Source organism: Prosopis cineraria, unplaced genomic scaffold (assembly GCF_029017545.1).
Source record: "Prosopis cineraria cultivar Desert tree isolate PC_DT_omini unplaced genomic scaffold, ASM2901754v1 PC5, whole genome shotgun sequence".
NCBI lineage: Eukaryota > Viridiplantae > Streptophyta > Magnoliopsida > Fabales > Fabaceae > Prosopis > Prosopis cineraria.
Window position 1 is genome coordinate 37,645,022 of NW_026555336.1, and position 18,559 is coordinate 37,663,580.

Genomic DNA, 18,559 nt, shown 5'->3' on the forward strand with positions numbered 1-18,559 from the left:
TGTCATTCCCATTCCCATTGATTTCATTTAGATTAAGTTTTTTGAGAAAAATAGTTTTAAGGGTGTATTTTATATATTAATTTAATTTAATTCGTTTTATTTTAAATTACTCCAAAACAATCAAAGTCAAGGTAGCAGAACGAATATTAACTCTATGCCAAGGGGGAAGCTGAAAGATGCAAACTCTTAGATTGAATGCCAAATCTGATCCGTTAACTTGATTTGTTTTAAATTCGACATAAAAAATGAAAAAGAAGTTGTAATAAGGAATAAAATCTTGGCACGTAGATATGAAAAGATGACGACAAGAGGTCAATTAACAATTATTGATTTTTTAAAAAATAAGAAGAATAAGAAGAAAAGAATAGGAAGACAACAAAAAGGTATTTGTCATTTAAGGAAATTGGTTTTTTAAATAAAAAGAATGATAAAGAATACAAATATATATATATACAGGGACACAAAATTGAGGGGTCAGTTGCTCAATTGAAGAGTGTCTGGATTTTTCTTTGGGCCAAGAAGGATATTTAGATTTAATTTTCCTTAAGAGAAGTAAAATTGTAATTTAAACAAATAATCACAACTATTAGATTGAATAATCTCTTTATTTTTCGCTCTTAATTTTTTTGTGTTTATTAATTAGTATTTTACCAAGGAGTAGAGTAGGAGCTTATCACGGAGCCAACATCTCAAGTGCCAATATCCTGCTGTCATTTCTCTCGCGGACATATCGAAACGTGTCTTCTTCGTAGGACCCATCAGCTCTTGTCCTTGGGTCCAACTTCAATGGGCCGAATATTCTGTCTACCCTGTTCGGCGCCGAACATTCCACGCTGGCATCTACGTGTCGCTTCAATTTTTTCTTCTACAACTTCCTCTATTTTCCATATTCCATTTCCTCCCGTTGGATTATGGCGCTTTGGGTGACTTGTTCACATCTAACGGTGGACGTTCGTAGCAAGTAAGCTCGCTCACGGGGGAACACAGTGGTTCCTTGGAGCGAAGAATTGAATAATGGGGGTGCCACGATGTTGCTTCAGATTCGTCGCCGAGCTTCGCTCTAACATGTTTCGTTTCAACAAATTGTACATTGAATTTGCTAATTCTACAAAAACCCACGTAGCAGCGCATTCACGCTTTCGTTTCTGAATTGTTTCTGACTTCTCTCGTTTTTGGGTGGTTCCAATTGAGTTTCAATTTTCAATTCCGCATCATTTTGCTGCGAGACCAGAGATCGTTCGTGGGTTTTTTCGCTTCAGTTCTTGTGAAAGTAGTAGAATTCTGTGAGAGTGATATCGCTGTTATTGGGTTTTTTGATCACTTCCTTTTTGTGTTGCTTTTGGGACCTGATGATCGAACGGAGGCGCTGCTTAGCTGAAATATAAAGCAGAAACAGCAAGTGCGATTCGGATTGGGATTAAGATTGATTGTGTAGGAAGAGATATAAATACGAAAATCGAAGTGTGTTGTTCAGGTGTAAGTGAGCGAGAGTGATGGAGAGAGGTTATGAAGGAGGAGGGAATTTTGGGTTTGAGAATGCGGTGGTGATGACCAGAGACCCAAAGCCAAGGCTCAGATGGACGGCTGATCTTCACGATCGATTTGTCGATGCCGTCACCAAGCTTGGTGGCCCCGACAGTACGTACTCTTCTTCTTTTGATCTGTCAATTTTTCATCGCTCTCAAAAGTTGTTATAACTGAAGCTAAAGTTAGGTTAGAATTGACTATTCAAAGAGGATAAAAGAGAAAAGATTGTTTATTAGGAGATCATTCTGTTTGCTCTAGAGTCTAGAATATATATATTGGTGCGAAATTGGGCATATTGGTATTTGCTTCACTTTTATCTTCATCCATATGACATTTGGCAATTTCATTATTTGTATTTGTTTTTCTCCCTTTTTTAGTGTGGCTATTTATAAATTTTGGTCCTGATATGATATCTATGTATAACTGGGGAAAGGAGACCTGAAAGTTGTAATCAAACTGCCAAACTCCTCTGTGAAGTTTTTGAACTCTGTTTTTTCAGAGCATATAATCCGTTGTCTGGAATTTTCAAACTCTGCTCAAATTGCTTGCTGCACCAAAAGTTCTCTACTATAACGTAGTTTACTTTAGTTTGAAAAATGGGTTTACTTTGTGTTCAGAAGCGACTCCCAAGTCTGTGTTGAGGCTGATGGGCTTGAAAGGCTTAACTTTGTATCATTTGAAGAGTCATTTGCAGGTAATCAGACTCCAAACTCTATCTTCTGCCTCAGAAAATCGTTAGTGAATAAGGATAGTAGGATGTGAGCTAAGAAATGAGAAAAAAGAGAATGAATGAATGAAATTGCTCTTGTGGTAGCTTTGTTCAGTATATTTGTTATATATTACTGCTTCTTTCGCCCATTTGCCTTACATCCTTCGATGATGCAATTTTTCTTAGCTATCACTGCATGTTTCCCATTCAAAAGTAAACAAGTTATATAACAAAGCTTGTTAATATGTAGAAATATAGACTTGGACAGCAGGCACGGAAGCAAAACAGTGAGGAACAACACAAAGAGAATAAAAATAATAGTATGCCCCTCTTTACAGTTCTACTTATATAAATTTTGGAGGAGGTTCCTATTGTAACATTCCTTGACTGTTTTTTTTTTTTTCCTTCTTTGTAGGAGGTGCATATGTACATTTTAGTGATCGTTCTTCGGGGCCTAACACCAATTACAGAGGCAATAACCAAACAGAGTAAGTCGAAGTCTAACCCAAAATGTAGCTTCATTGCCTTCATCTATTAGTCAGTTTCACGAGTTAGTTTATAAAAATATTTACTATTCTGCTCTGAGAATCTGTCGCTTGTTCTGACAACTTGAGGTTATGATTAAGATACTTGTTCTGAGAACTTAATAAAGTTCCTTGAGACTGAATCAGCATATAAACAGAGTACCCTGAATTTAACTAAAGGTAAGGGGTGAACATCGGAAGATTCGGTTCAGTTTGGTTCGTGCCAAAATATGTAAAAACGATCGACCAAACAATACTAAAAATATAAACCGAATTGAACCAAATAAGGTAATCAAACCAAACAAGGAATGAATCAAAATTTGACAATTTGGTTTCTTTGGTTAATTTGGTTTTTGGGCTTCATGTGAGACTGCTTGGATTTGGGCCAAATTTGTTTTTTTCCCTACTAAAACAGATAAGGCTTATGTATAAAATTGGGCTTGTAAGGTGATAATAGCCCATTTTAATTACACACACATATTATTTATAAATTAATAAATTATATATAAAATAAAGTAATTAATAAACTAAATATAATGTATAAATTAATAAATTATATATATATAATAATTTGGTCCGTTTGATCTATTTGCTTTTAAATCTTACTAACCGAATTGAATTGATCAACCAAAATTTTTATTATTATTATTATTATTTTTTTTGGAAAAAACTGAATTGAACTGAAAACTGAATCCCTTTAGTCTAAAGGAATGTTTGGGTAGATGTGATTTGCAAAAGATAAGTATATTATGACAAGTATGGATAAATGTGTAAATGTGTAAGAGGTGAGTTATAAACTGTGTTTAATATGTTTACGTAAATTATCATGCTTTGAGAACTGGCGGAACTTATGGTTAATTTAGATACACAATCCATTCCAAAGCCTTACTTTTCAGAAGGTAACAAATCAATTACTAACTGGTTGGCAAAAACCAATCAGGGAAATCCCATTAGCAGAGGCACTGAGGCGTGGGATCGAAGTTCAAAAGCAATTGGAAGATCAGCTCGAGGTGTTAACTACATTCACTTGGCATATTTTTACTGAATTTTCATACAAAACTTCCTTGTCAAATAATTGGAATTTGCTGTTAATTTTCTCGTTTTATTTGCAAAAATTTCATTGTTACCAATAGGTACAGAAGAAATTGCAGATGAGAATAGAGGCTCAAGGGAAGTACTTGCAAGCCATGCTTGAGAAAGCACAGAAGAGCCTTTCCCTGGACATGAATGGACCACAAAACCTGGAAGCAGCTAGAGCTCAATTGACAGACTTCAACTCTGCTCTGTCCAATTTCATGGAGAACATGAACAGAGACAACAAAGAAAACATCATGGGAATGAATGATTTCTACAAGAAGGCCCACAGTTCATCGGCTTTTGGAATTTACCCGGAAACAGAGGGAGAAGATCTCAAGGACCGGAAGCCTAAGGTTGAAGAGGGTTCAATACAGTTTGACTTAAACATCAAAGGTAGCTATGACTTTGTATCAGCAGGTGCAGCTGAAATGGATTCCAAGGTGCTTTCATACAGAGTGTAAAAAAAATTTTGAGCTGTACTGTGCCCATCACGAGAAGATATATTCTTCATGATTTTTTTTTTTGTTAAGTCTCTCGAGTATAAATATGAAGATATAAAATTGTCTTTTCTGTTCTAAGGAAAACCAATTTCATTAGTTCCAATTTCCTTTACTATAACACTCAATGAGAGCAAACACATTCTTTATCTTGAGACATTTCACATTCAACAGAAACCTCTGCATAACTTGCTACTGATAGACTTCTGTTTCTCTGTCTTGGAAGACATCGTGAGCATCTAAGATCTTAGTTTCAAATTTCATTGACTGATGTTCTCCAAAAAGATCAAATTAGGATAAGTAAATTCCTTTTTTTTTTTTTTAAATATATCTCAGGTAAACTTATGCTAATAAAAAGACCAAGTCCATATATAGGCCAGGCTAAAAATCTTTATTAAAGAAACCTCCGATCTGCTTTAGTAACTTTGCTTGACAGAGATTGATGCTTTCTTTGACTCCGAATGAGGATGAATGATATTGATAATACAGGACCATGTTAAGCGCATGTTATTTTTACTTTTTAGTGACATTTGTTTCCAGCACAGATTTTATTGTTACAAGTTCAGAGTTATTTATTGGGCATATTTTGTGAAGTTCACTTGGAAAATGGAACAGAGTTGATAGTCAAAGCAAATATGAATATACAACAGCTTTATAATATAGTCATCTGTCATACTCTCCCTAGTTGTTTTATTTATTAACCAAAGTTTATCAGTAAATATGGACTTGGAATTGCTGCTGAGCTGATGTTTAAGCTTCGAGATAGATCATAAGGTATTCATCCATGCGCGTGTACTTCACCTCCGGATAAAGCTCTGATGCTTCTTCTCCATCTTGCCCGATTTCGAAGTTCGTCAAACACCCTTCGTAGTATATGTGGTAGAAATGCCCAATTCCCACTTGCGTTGCATAGTCCGAACCTGCATTTTTTTTTTTTGCCAGCTGTCATTTATCCGTGATATTGAAAACCAGGTCAATCCGACTAGCCGGTTGAATGAAATGTCATGTTCATAATCAGTATCTTAATCGATTCAATTATCAATCTGATTTCTGTACCCTGCATTTACTTTGACAGATCAAATTGTACAGACTAAGTTTAACATTGATGGTGTTGGGTTTTTACCTTTCATGGAGGAGAGGAGGTCGTGTTCAGACAAGCAAGAGTTGTGAAGTTCCCTTCCCAAAAGTTTCTCCCACTTGTGAATCAACTGTCGCTGGGACAGAATGTTATCAGGAGGTCTTATGTATACTGTCTTGTTCAGAGTTCGAGGATCGTCGATTGTTTTGATTGTGTACGTCGCCACATCATCTTCGTCCACATAAACAGCTGCACAGAACAAATATATAATAAACCTTTTCCTTTTTTCTTTTTTTGAGCGAAAAAGATATAATAAACCTGTGTCTCCCGTTTTTGCCTTCATTAAGGATTTTCGTACCTTTAACGTTGCCGTCTCCGTAGAGAGTGACCTTGTCGGTCGGAGGGAGGAGGGTGCCCATCTGAGAAAGGTTTCCGGCGAAGTAGCCAGCGAAGCAGTTGGCGGAGACGAAGGTGAAAGGGATGTTGGCTTCGTGGATGGCTCTTCGCACTCTCATTTTGTCGTCAAAAGAGACTCTTCCTGGTTCTAGTGCATGTCCCATGCGTGATGGGTCCATTCCAAATTCGGACGGCAAAAATCTCTGCATCACCAGTAAAATGGTCAGAGGGGATGAGCTATGCAATACGCATCTTAAAAATTAAATAACATATGATCTTTTAAAATTGGTCCATTATTATTTTTAGTAGTCAATATTTTTGTTAGAAGACTTTTTTTTTAACCCAACATTAACTTAATATTGACTATTTAAAAGGGTGAAAGCTTATGTGCTATAATACATGACTTCATGATTTTCCGATAAGCACTTGATCTAGTTGGAAAGGACTACGGCTGGTATTCCCTAAGGCGTGCGTTCAAACCCTAATGATTGATAAACGTGATAATTAACACGACTTTAAATAGGTTATTTTATCGATATCTCGTTACCACCATAAGATCTCCTCGTGAGGGGTCTGAATTAGTTTAGGATGGATAATAAATTCAAAATATTTTAGAATACCAAATAGTTTATACTAAAAAAAAAAATATGACTTCATGATTTCTTCTAGGTGGTCATAGCTCTTCTAGAAATACTTCTAAAGCAATAAATGCATTTTAACGCATAAAAAAAATAAAAATGGTTCTTTCAGGCAAAAAAAAGAAGAAGAAGAAAAAAGCCATGCACATAATTTATAGGGGGTATTTAAATTAAAATGATAAAATTTTAGGAGATAAAGAAATTGTACAATAATACTAGTATTAGCCAGTTATTGTGTGTGTGATGATGTTTGCAAATTTTCGTTCTCTCGTAATCTTATTTTAGGATTTAGGTATTTTCAACTTTTTAAGGATATATGCTTGAGAGTTTAGGATTGATTAACCAATCTGAATTTAAAAGAACAAAATAAATTACTATTATTTTGTAAATATCATTATTGTTTTGGCTTGAACTGTGAAAGTCCAAATTATGCTCGAAAGTATTTATTATATTATAAAAGAAATTCAGGTGCATAAAAAATGAGTCGTTGACAACCTATACACATAGTCACATATTCTTCTTCTGCCACCCTCTCTTGGCCGCATGAATATAGAAATACAAATTTAAAATTAAATGAATCTTAGCTATGAAATTAATATATGGTGATGTTCATGAAGGTGTATGGTCTTATTAATTACCTTAACGTTGCCAGCATCTTTGATGGCCTCAACAAGCTTGAGCTGCATCACCAAGTTGTGGCTCCGGAAGTGAACGCCGGACATGGCGCAGATTACTACGTCGACTTTCCTGACAGCGTCGATGAGACTCCGGTGATCGGAGAAGGAGGCCGGAAGGAGACGAGCGCCTTGCTTCTTGAAGGACAAGAGCATCTGAAGCTTGTCAATGTCAAGGCCTATCTCAGGACGTTGAACAACATAGGTCTCGTGGCCCTCTGCAAGACTCGCCTTCACTATTCTCCTTCCTAAATACCCTGTGCCTCCCACCACCAGAACCTTCCTCTTCCCCATTGCTTCAATTATTTCACTCTTCTTTCTTTGCTCTCTTCTTCTGCTACATGCTTGCTTGTCTCAAGATGCAAATTAATATTATTAATTGTGCGCGTGCGCGTGCGCGTGTGCGTGTGCCTTTTTTTCGATGGAGATTTTTTTTTCAACAAATCTTCTCTTTCTGAAATTTGTAGTTGTTACCTAAGTTTCAAAGTTTGAACAGTCAATTAAATCTAGAAGTAGGTTTATTAAGTAATTAATCAGCTCTCCACCGAAACTAGATGAAAACTATTCTTTTACATCGACCCGGTGCTCATCAATGTGATAAAATTTAAATTTTTTAAATTTTAATTTGAATAGTCTAAATTTAAAATATTATTTTAAATTTATATTTATTAAAATAAAAAATTATTAAAATTATTTTATAATTGCTATATATTAAATATCCATATGTACTCTATATATGGATATTAAAATTTTTATAGAGAGTACATCTAAATATTCAATATATAGCAATTATAAAAATTTTAATATTAAATTAGACTCTCCAAATTAAATCTAAATCATATTAAAAATAAAAAATTTATTAAAATTATTTCATAATTTTTTATTAATAAATGTATAATAATGCTTTAAAATTTGGATAATCTAGATCTCATCACAATGATGAGCACTAAAGATGAGCCCTTTTTTACATACATATGGGGAATTAATTTACTTGATACTCTCTCTGGCCTAAATTATATGAAACTTTTGGAGAGATTTACCATATCAAAATATAATATATTTTTATAAAAATAAAATTTTATTAATGATATTTTTTTAATGTTATCCTTCCTATTATATTCTCTCTTTAATATTATTTCATAAATAGAGTATTGAATTAAATGCATTTTTAAAAAAATTTATATTTTTGTTTTGAAAAAATAAAGTTGCAAAGTATATTTAATATTCCCTCCATTCAAAAATGTAAGGTATTTTTAACCAAATTTTACTCCAATAAAGTAATTACCTACTGTCAAACTAATATTATCTTTTCATATTTATTCTTATTAAACACCTTAAGATAAATATAAAACTATTATTAATAGAGATACTTTAAAAAAAGATAATAATTACACATCAAAAAATTAAAAATATATTATATTTTTAAATATCCAACTCCTTAAAAAATACTTTATATTTTTGAAAGGAGGAGTGAGTTTTTTTGATATGTGTAATTTTATATAAAAATGTCTTGTGATCTGAGTCAAAAAGAATATTTTACATTTAAATAAAACTAAATATATTATAAAATAAACAACTGGGGCTTTCCGTTTTGATGTAGGGGCAATTGGTGCTTGGACAATTTGAATCATTTAAAATTAAATAAAATTCTTCAAACTTTTTAAATCTATTTATTTAATCGCTTTAATGTTACTATTTTTTATAATTTTTAAAACATCTAAACTATCAAAATGCTCTCTCCATTTAAAAATATAAGGCATGTTTTGAAGAGTTTAATATTAAAAAATGTAAGACATTTTTTATTTTTTGATGTATAATCATTGCTTTTTTTCAAAAGTACCTCTATTAATAATAATTTTATATTTATTATAGAGTATTTAATAAAAATAAATATAAAAAAATATAGTTAGTTAAAAAGTAATAACTATTTTATTGAGGTAAAATTTAATTAAAAATATTTTATATTTTTAAATAAAATGAGTATTTATTAAACTGGTGTGAAAGTAATTTAACTTTTGATTGGGGTAAGTTCTAAGCTGTCACGAAAAGACAGGCCGGTGTCCACCAACCATCATTGTTAGATAGATGTGCTAAAAGTGAAAATGAGTTTAGCATCATATAAATATAATGTAATAAGTGAAAATGAATTTAAAATACATGCAATTATTTTTTTAAAAAAAAAAAAGAGTTAATTTGGGATCAACTGTGTGTCTTGACTCTTGATCATCTTTTTTTTTTTTTTTTTGGACGATTGATCGAGAGCCTTAAAGTTGACTTTTTGTATATCGCCTTAATGGGATTATTGTTAGTTGATTTACTTACATATACAGGTTGACTATGTGAGCATGAAGAGAAATTACTAACCTTAATGCACAACCGTTTGAATTCGAGGTCTAGTTACCAGAAAACTCATCAAAATTAAAGTGATTTAAGACTCATAATATTGTAGTAGAAAAATATCATTTTTTATTACATACAGGTAGGATTTGATATTTTTTTTTAGTATGACAATGAATATTCTCCACGTCAATACCAAGGATTAATCTCTCTTTAAATATTGAGGTCATCCGTACTATTTTTTCCCCATATACACAAGATATTTATGACTTGAAGATCTGATTAAAAAGAGAGAGAAAACTCTTACTATTCATACTATTTTTTTAAATGGCTATGCAGTTTTGTTATATTTGAGTATTATTATGCCTAATTGAGGATATTTCTTTCAAAGATTTATTTTGAATTCACACAAATTTAAATTCAAAATCTCGCATTTAGGCAATCATATTTCCTTTCATATTACGACAAATGCTTATGCATTTTTTTTATGCCAATTTAAAATTCACGAAAGAATTGAATTTTTGAACACTATCTATTCCCACCCCATCTGGTTAGGTTGAGCTTATTAAGTTATTATAATGTTTTTTTTTACTTTTTAAATAAAAAATATATACTCTACAATACAAAACATATAAAAAGTATATTATGCATGAGTTATAAACAACTTATCTTAAACATCATATAAAACACAAGCTAGATTGCGATATAGTTAGTTTTTATAAATCAACATTTGTGAGATTGATATTATTTTATATTTTTTTATATGCTGAATAAAAATTATTAATAAAATTAAATTTGAAAAATTAAGAAGATTTGAATTATCTCAAAGGCCGAGGTAAGGTGCTCTTGCTCAGGGAGATCTGACCAAATTGTACATGTACGCGTGGCAGGAAATGAGTGGTCAAGCATCATGATTGATGAAGTGAATACAACATCTGTTTTGATGGTCAACATGAATCACGTCGACTCAAAGGGCAATGGAATGATTCAGTTGCAAAATGAAGCAAACATCGAAGCAAAACACACATGATTATGCAAAAAGCACTGAAGGGAAAGTCAAAAAATCACTTGCACACAAAACAGTTAATTATGCAGTAATATTTTATGATATGATGAATAAATCAGGCTAGAGATATTGCTTGAGGTAGTCGTCCATGCGCGTGTAGTTCACGTCCGGATAAAGCTGGGAGGCTTCTTCCTCGTCGTCTCCGATGTCAAAGTTGGTCAAACATCCTTCATAGAATATATGGTAGAAGTGCCCCACTCCCACTTGCCCCGCGTAGTCCATGCCTGCATTTTCACCTACGCCCCCTCAATCACACTCATCATTATATTATAAACCTTGCTCATGACACAGCACTATATATATATATATATCCTTTTGATTTGTTAGAAATTGATGACTATCTATGTTTAACAGTTTCAGTCTCGATCCATATTATTTGATAAGCATTTCAAATCCTTTCATTCAATTAAGTGTTCACATTATAATAGTTGGATTATCATCAACGTTTGAAATTCAAACTTGACTAAAAATAAATGAAACAGTGAACTAAAAGATAATTTTATAACAATACATTTTAACCATTTCTCTGCAACTATATAAATCATTGGATTAATATATACAGGCCAGCATAGCAAATGATAAAGCTATATATCATTTATTAATGTTTTCTCTATATCTTGTGCCAACATTTTCGACAAGCACTCAAGTGAATTAATAATTTCTATAAAGTCATGCGAAACACTCACTTGGTGAAAGGATTGAAGGACACTTACCAAATTCGGATATTCAGTTCGAGTTTAAATAACGTTGACATTGATGACTGGCCTTTATCGTTATATATATGTTAGGTGCGTGGAAGCTCACCTTTCATGGAGGAGAGCAGGTCGTGTTCAGACAAGCAAGACTTGTGAAGTTCCCTTCCCAAGAGTCTCTCCCACTTGGCAATCAACTCTCGTTGGGACAGAATGTTGTCTGGTGGTCTTAGGTACACTGTCTTGTTCAATGTTCGAGGATCATCGATTGTTTTGATCGTGTACGTCGCCACATCATCTTCGTCCACATACACAACTGCGAGAAAAACATTGAGATTCCCGAAATCAACCCTACCAAGCAAGTTCCCTCTGTGTATGAGTGTGAATGCAAATTAAATGATGGGCATGGAAGAGAAAAGAAGAGATTGCCTTTAACGTTGCCATCTCCGTAGAGAGTGACCTTGTCAGTGGGAGGGAGGAGGGTGCACATCTGAGAGAGGTTTCCGGCGAAGTAACCGGCGAAGCAGTTGGCGGAGACGTAGGTGAAAGGGATGTTGGCTTCCTCTATGGCTTTTCTCACTTCCATCTTCTCATCAAACGTCACTCTTCCAGGTTCCAGTGCCTTCCCCATACGAGCTGGGTCCATCCCAAATTCTGACGGCAAAAATCTCTGCACCATAAATTAATTAACAATTAATATGTTAATTATATGTCCAGATCCCATATATATATTTCGACGTACGTATATAATCCGAGTGGGATTATTTTGGGCGAGCACTATCTCCGTGTGGTACGATCCAACTGGAGCAACATGGCTGACGTGCGCAAAAGGATTTAATTCATAGCTATAGCTATAGGCTAGTATGTATCGTCCGTTACAATGAGATGGACGGCTACCTACTTCAATAATAAATGTTATTTGAATGGTGGATTCTTCTGACACGGACACTGTCACTTTCTTAAAGATTTGTAAAGAACTTCAAATAAATACAATATTTTGTAATTGAAGACGTCAAGACGCACCGTTAAAACTCGTGTGAAAGGAAATTCACACGAAAAGTCAACCAATTTGTCTCAACCACTTAAAATCCGTTTGATTTGGTTGCGTTTCATATTTAAAAATTAAAATTTTACTTTTAAAAAATTAAAAATTATTTAGATTAAATATTTTAAAAAAAATATATGCTAAAAGCAGTGGCACAGCCACCTTTAATTGAGAAAAAGCAAATGCACCCCCTTAATATGACTAAAATTGTAAGTATAGAGTGGAAGATTTAATATTTTATACAATCACACCTCATATCTTTATATTTTATATTTTTATTTTTAACTAATTATTTGAGATTACTCAAGACCTTATTAAGATCTAAATATATTAATTACAAATTTGCCAAACCCATAACAATTTAGTTTAAGCATGATAAATTTTAACACAAAATATTAAACTCTCACTATACATGAGACAACCTTCAAAAAAAAATATTATTTACCTTTTAATTACAAAATCAAATCCAAATTTTTCACAATGATTTTTTTTGATTATTTACTTTTTATTTCTTGCTCAACAATATAATTTTAAAACATGAAATCACAAAATAATAATTTTTTGGTGATTACTTTTCACCTCAATCTATTATTGTAATGTATATAATTATTTTTAAATTATTAAATTTTTATTTTTATAATATTAATCTTTTTAAATTAAATCGCACCCCCTCAGTTAGGGTCCTAACTCTGCCACTGCCTAAAAGCACATTTTAACAGTAACTGAAAATAAATTTAAAAAATATAACTATTTAAAACTTTTGAAAAGTGAATTTAAAAAATAAGATATTATTTTATCATTCTACTCCAAGTTTAATATTTTATTCTTTTATTTAAAAAATAGTTAATTTATTAAAAATGTAATTATCATTTTAATAATAATAATTAGGTATCAAGTTTTTAGCATTATAAGTTAAATAATTAATCATATTAATTTTTAGCATTCATGTATAATAATAATTATAAATATTTATCATATTTTCTAAAATTATAAATTAAAAAATATAAATAACTAGAGATCAAGTTTTTAGCATTATAAATTAAATTTTATGTTATTTAAAATCTTTATCATATTTTTTAAATATTTTAAATATATTACATTTGTATCATAAAATTTACAAATCATCATAAATCAATATCTTTTTTTATAATTATACATTTAAAAGCACATTTTATTATCGTGATTCAAACAATTTTTAATATACTAAGCTAACTTTTAAAAAAATATATTTAAATATAAATTTCGTTACAACAACTGACTTTTATCAAATGAACTTTTAATAAATTAAAAGTCAAACACAAACTTATTAAATTATGTTTTGTTGCCTTCTGTGGCTGTGGGTTCCAGAAAATGGAATGAAGGTGATATCTTTTTCCCCCCTTAATCGTCCTAATGTTTTATAAACATGTAGAATAGATTAGATGTGTAGATACATTAGATTTTAATGCTGTTCGAAATAGATATATATTGATTTTATAGCATACAGTGAACTAACTTGCATAATATGCCAACATAAATAGATATATATTGATTTTATAGCATACAGTGAACTAACTTGCATAATATGTCAACGTTGATGTTGGTGTGTACCTTTGATGTCGCCGAATTGAAGTTTGAATTATTTGATTATTCTATAACGCCTTTTAATTAAATAATCAGACTCCACCGAGTTGGCAAACAAAATTTTCATCTTTTATTTCAACATGGCTAAGCATGCACGCAATGAACTTCACAATATTTAATTTGAACTGCCCAGTCATTAAAAAAGTAATACTATCTCAGTATTTTATACTTGGAATTGGTCGTGAATCTATTTCATTTCTTGTTTTTTTTTTTCCATTTCTATCCATATAAAATAGTATGGACTTTATCATTTAATTTGAGTGAGTCTTTCTCTTATTACTCAATGGTGAAATATAGCTCAATAATTATAATTTAACTTGATCTCTTAGTTTAAAAAAAAAGGAAATAAAGAGAAAAAAATAAAATAGATTTAAACTCTCTATACTTAATTACATACTGCCACCTCTAATCCCAGATATAAGTTACTATATCAGTACATCCATATTTAAAAAAATTAATTATTAATTCTATTTCTTATAATTAACTCTCAAAATAACAAGCATTTAACGATATAAAATTTACTTAATTATACTCTCTTCATCCCATTTTATAAAACATTTTTAAAGAGATTTAATGTTTTAAAATATAAGAGACGTCATTTAAAAAAATAAAATTTTATTAATGATAATTTTTTTAATATTATTACTCTTCATTATTTCAATCCTTGAAAAAATTTCTTTCATTGTCACTCTCATTGACGAATGATACTTTCTGGAAGTTTATTAAAAATTAAGATTGTAATTTGTATTTAAGTAACTTCATTGATAAGGATAATTTTATTAAGAGAAATGTCTTGTAAGTTAAGAGGACGTTAGTATTTTAGATCATATGAATCTTTTTTTAAAAAAATTAACTTATATTGAGAACCAGACATGCTAAACCTAACAAGATCTTGAATAAAGATAATCTTTCTGCCAAATGGTAATAACGTACCTTAACGTTGCCGGCATCTTTGATAGCCTCGACAAGCTTGAGCTGCATCAGCAAGTTGTGGCTCCGGAAGTGCACGCCGGACATGGTGCAGATGACGACGTCGACCTTCTTGACGGCGTCAACAAGACTGTGGTGGTCGGAGAAAGAGGCCGGAAGGAGACGAGCACCTTGGTTCTTGAAGGACAAGAGCATCTGAAGTTTGTCAATATCAAGGCCTATCTCAGGACGCTGAAGAACGTAAGTCTCATGGCCCTCTGCAAGACTCGCCTTCACCATCCTCCTTCCTATGTACCCTGTGCCTCCCACCACCAGAACCCTGCTCTTCCCCATCCCTTCTCTCTCTTCTCTACCTAGCTATATCCTTCCTTCTCCAAACAGAGAGACCTGTATATAAGGCTTTTATATATATACATATATATATATATACATATATATATATATATATATAGGTGAACAAAATTGATGTGACGTGTAGCAGGTTATATGTCTATCATGATCCCGCCTCAACATATGACCACGCTCCATAATTTTTCTTCCCTTCTTCTCCTGTTGCCTCTCTCCTCTTTTCTTGCATGAATGTGTGATGTATTTAGGGCTTTTTTGACTAACATGTATCTGGATGTTAATATATAAAGCAATTATGATATTAATTTTATAATTATATTATACAAACTATCCGTTTCAAAACAAAACTTGTTATTATGAGATATTTTCAATCAAATTATATTCTTAATGAATTAATTAATTGTCTTAAAATTATATACTCTTTTCATGTTTGTATTTATTTAATAGGATATTTCAACTAAAGAACATTATTAATTACATCCACAATGAAGAGTATTATTCTATTTTTATTTATAAATCACTTATAATGTTTTCATCAAAATCAAGAAAAGAACTTATAAATCTCATTAATTCTATCTAAAAAATTTAACAAGTTTTTAACTTTATCCATATTAAATATACATACTTTAAAAATAAAATACTATAATATTTAAGAAATATGATCAAAACAATACTCCATCTCTTGCTTATAAATAGAAGGGTCTTATTTTTATTAAATAAATGCAAATATAAAAAGAGTGTATAATTCAAAGACAATTAATTAACTCATCAAGAATATAATTTGATTAAAATTATTTTATAATAACAAGCCTTAGGAGTATTGTTTTTTAGACGTATAATTTGTATAATTATAATTATAAAATTAATATCATAATTGTTTTGTATATAAACATCCAAATACATGTTGGTCAAATAACATTGCAAATGTATCATACATCCATGTAAGAAGAGAAGGGAGGGGCGATAGGGGGAAGAAGGGAAGGAAAATTATAAAGCACAATCATATGTTGAAGTGAAATTATAATAGGTATAATTAACCTGCCATACATCACATCAATTTTTTTTAAAAAAATGTAAGTATAGAATTTAGTTGGATAGAAGTCAAATTTTATACTTTTCTATAAAAAAGATTGAAACTCGATCTCACGAAAACTAAATTTTAAATTTGTAGTGTTTAATTTTTTTAAAATGTAGCATATTGATAAATATTTCTTTTCTTTACAGCACCGTTCTCAAATTGTCTAAATTACATTCCTTGCAGTGCAATTTACTCTTCCCAGTCACGGGTTGGTGTCCAACTTCCGTTTTTGACAAGACTTTCGCTTTACTTCTGAGCCATAGATTCTACAAAAACTACTTTAGTCGATTTTTTAAATAAATCAGCCAATAAAGATTAAATTTAGTGGAAGAGGCTCTTCTTTCATAATATAATTAACAAAATTTGAATTTTTAATAAGAGAGTTATTCACGTTTAATGTCTCACCATGCCATGAATATAATTATCTCAATAAGAATATATCTATGAGCATAAATCTGACCATCAAACAATCCAGATTATATACATATGTGTATATAAATATTTATATATTAGCTGACAAAAAATCTTTATATATTAGTTTTATATATTTTAAAATTCAGGACAAAAAACCAAATTGCTTTACAGCAATAGAATTAGTTCTTGCTTAGTTTATGCTCTATGTTTGATATATATATATATATATAGGGGGAGAGGTGTTTTCACTTGCACAGAAATGATTCTCAACAATAAAAGATATTCTTATTTCATCATTACTCCTTTGTTCAATAATGTTATAATTAATAATATTGTGTAATTGGTGTGTTTCATGTGAGTGGTTAATGGATAGTAATTGTCAAATGCTTAATATGCGCTCGCCTTATTTTTGGCTGGGATAAAGCAATGATTTCGGAACAAGGAGAGTCGTGATTGAAATAGATACATATTCCATGCAACTCAAATTATAAAATACTTTTTAATAAAATGTTATATGTTAATAAATATCATTAAATGCACTTAATAATTTTATTTTTTAAAACAAAAATATTAACTTCTAAAAATACCTTGCATTTAATATATTAAAAAGAAAGAAGAACAAAAATTAAATAAAAAGAGAAAGAATAGCATTGAAATAGGCCTATTTAATAAAACTTTAATAATTTCAAAGTATTTTATATTTTAGCATGCTGAACCTTTTTTAAAAGTATCTTATAATTTAATATGGATAAAGTATTTTGAATCTTCATTGAGAGAAGTGTCACATTTAGTACCTAATAATATCTCGAATAGAATTGTCTTTAATATAAAAATGTTTTTGAAAAATAAAAAAATAGATATATATGCAAAATGTTTATATAAGTATAAACAAATAAAAAAGGGGGGGCTGCCTATGCGCTGCACGTCCACCCCTCTAATCCCCATTGTTTTTGAGGATTTTATATAGCATTCCATAGTAGTTTTTTTTCCCGAACAAAAGAAAATAGTGGCTGTTTTGTTTGGTGGGGTTAGGTGTGACACTAAAAATATATAGATATTTGGATGTAAGTTGTTGAATAAAGAAAGTCCTATAAATTGTTTTTTATTTTTTCATATAACTATTCGATTAAGTTATATTCAAACATTATTGTTTATCGAAAATAATTAAAGACAATCTTCTAATGATATTTTCTATATTCACATGAGTTTGAATTCAATCTCGTATTTAAATAGATATATTCTTTATCATTGGAACCAATTGTTTATTAATACTAGTTGTTTTTGAATTCTTTGAACTTGAGTTGGTGGCATTTGAAAACCGAGCCGCAATTAGAGTGGAGTGTAGATCCTCCGAAGTTGAATATTTGCAAATTTATAATTTTTTTGAAAAAAATTAAGTTTTATAAAAGATAATAAAATGAGAAAAATATAAAAAAAATTCACAAAAATTCAGTCATAGCAACTTTAGAAATTTGCTTCCATTAAAGTAAAACAGTATGGCTGGTCATGATGATTAGGTTTAGGTTATTAGGTAGAGGCACCGAAGGGTTCAACATGCAAGCATGTGGATGCCATATAAAATTACCTTTTTCATTAAACACTGAGTTAATTAATAATTGAAATTATATAATTGTAGATATCATCGACCGACTGCCCAATTATAGGAAAAGCACTCTGATGCAACATGACGATATGATGACATGACACTAAATGGAATTACTTAATTAGTTTTTTGTAACCTGGAATTACTTATTACTTAATTAGTTTAAATTCGTGATTGATGTGATATTTAAATTAAAAGTCGTCCTTGTTGAAATTTCGCATCATTTCTTCTAGCTTTAATAATTAAAGTCTTCACACACACACAAAAGCGAAAGACTTGGGTGCCATGTTCATAATGCGATTG

General features: G+C 30.9%; 3 protein-coding genes across 4 annotated transcripts; 1 reads left to right on the plus strand and 2 right to left on the minus strand.

Moving 5' to 3' along the window:
- The first annotated feature begins 90 nt into the window (after nt 1-90).
- Nucleotides 91-4,449, plus strand: LOC129311402 (myb family transcription factor PHL11). The gene is made up of 6 exons (XM_054953697.1): nt 91-1,638; nt 2,145-2,221; nt 2,487-2,556; nt 2,652-2,724; nt 3,701-3,770; nt 3,894-4,449. Exons 1-6 carry the CDS (start codon nt 1,494-1,496, stop codon nt 4,296-4,298), a joined length of 840 nt encoding a protein of 279 aa, XP_054809672.1. The 5' UTR covers nt 91-1,493; the 3' UTR covers nt 4,299-4,449.
- A 506-nt stretch (nt 4,450-4,955) lies between these two features.
- Nucleotides 4,956-7,473, minus strand: LOC129311401 (isoflavone reductase homolog). The gene is made up of 4 exons (XM_054953696.1): nt 7,085-7,473; nt 5,771-6,011; nt 5,458-5,661; nt 4,956-5,254 (listed from the first exon to the last, which is right to left on the minus strand). The coding sequence occupies exons 1-4, from the start codon at nt 7,412-7,414 to the stop codon at nt 5,085-5,087; spliced, it is 945 nt and encodes a 314-aa protein (XP_054809671.1). The 5' UTR covers nt 7,415-7,473; the 3' UTR covers nt 4,956-5,084.
- A 2,868-nt stretch (nt 7,474-10,341) lies between these two features.
- On the minus strand, nt 10,342-15,199 carry LOC129310698 (isoflavone reductase homolog). 2 transcript variants are annotated; one of them, XM_054952612.1, is made up of 4 exons: nt 14,817-15,199; nt 11,645-11,885; nt 11,328-11,531; nt 10,342-10,759 (listed from the first exon to the last, which is right to left on the minus strand). In XM_054952612.1, exons 1-4 carry the CDS (start codon nt 15,144-15,146, stop codon nt 10,584-10,586), a joined length of 951 nt encoding a protein of 316 aa, XP_054808587.1. In that variant the 5' UTR covers nt 15,147-15,199; the 3' UTR covers nt 10,342-10,583. The 2 variants fall into 2 exon arrangements, with proteins under 2 accessions (XP_054808587.1, XP_054808588.1); XM_054952613.1 differs by having other exon boundaries at nt 10,342-10,747; nt 14,817-15,197.
- Between the last annotated feature and the right edge of the window lie 3,360 nt (nt 15,200-18,559).

Excerpts from the sequence above, each read along its gene's own strand:
- LOC129311402 (XM_054953697.1), top strand. The coding sequence starts at position 1,494 with ATGGAGAGAGGTTATGAAGGAGGAGGGAATTTTGGGTTTGAGAATGCG. Across the intron at positions 2,222-2,486 it reads ATTTGAAGAGTCATTTGCAG|AAATATAGACTTGGACAGCA; the intron begins GTAATCAGACTC and ends GTTAATATGTAG. Across the intron at positions 2,725-3,700 it reads AGAGGCAATAACCAAACAGA|GGAAATCCCATTAGCAGAGG; the intron begins GTAAGTCGAAGT and ends AAAACCAATCAG.
- LOC129311401 (XM_054953696.1), bottom strand. The coding sequence starts at position 7,414 with ATGGGGAAGAGGAAGGTTCTGGTGGTGGGAGGCACAGGGTATTTAGGA. Across the intron at positions 6,012-7,084 it reads AAGATGCTGGCAACGTTAAG|AGATTTTTGCCGTCCGAATT; the intron begins GTAATTAATAAG and ends CTGGTGATGCAG. Across the intron at positions 5,662-5,770 it reads CGGAGACGGCAACGTTAAAG|CTGTTTATGTGGACGAAGAT; the intron begins GTACGAAAATCC and ends TGTTCTGTGCAG.
- LOC129310698 (XM_054952612.1), bottom strand. The coding sequence starts at position 15,146 with ATGGGGAAGAGCAGGGTTCTGGTGGTGGGAGGCACAGGGTACATAGGA. Across the intron at positions 11,886-14,816 it reads AAGATGCCGGCAACGTTAAG|AGATTTTTGCCGTCAGAATT; the intron begins GTACGTTATTAC and ends TTTATGGTGCAG. Across the intron at positions 10,760-11,327 it reads CCTGCTCTCCTCCATGAAAG|GTGAAAATGCAGGCATGGAC; the intron begins GTGAGCTTCCAC and ends GAGGGGGCGTAG.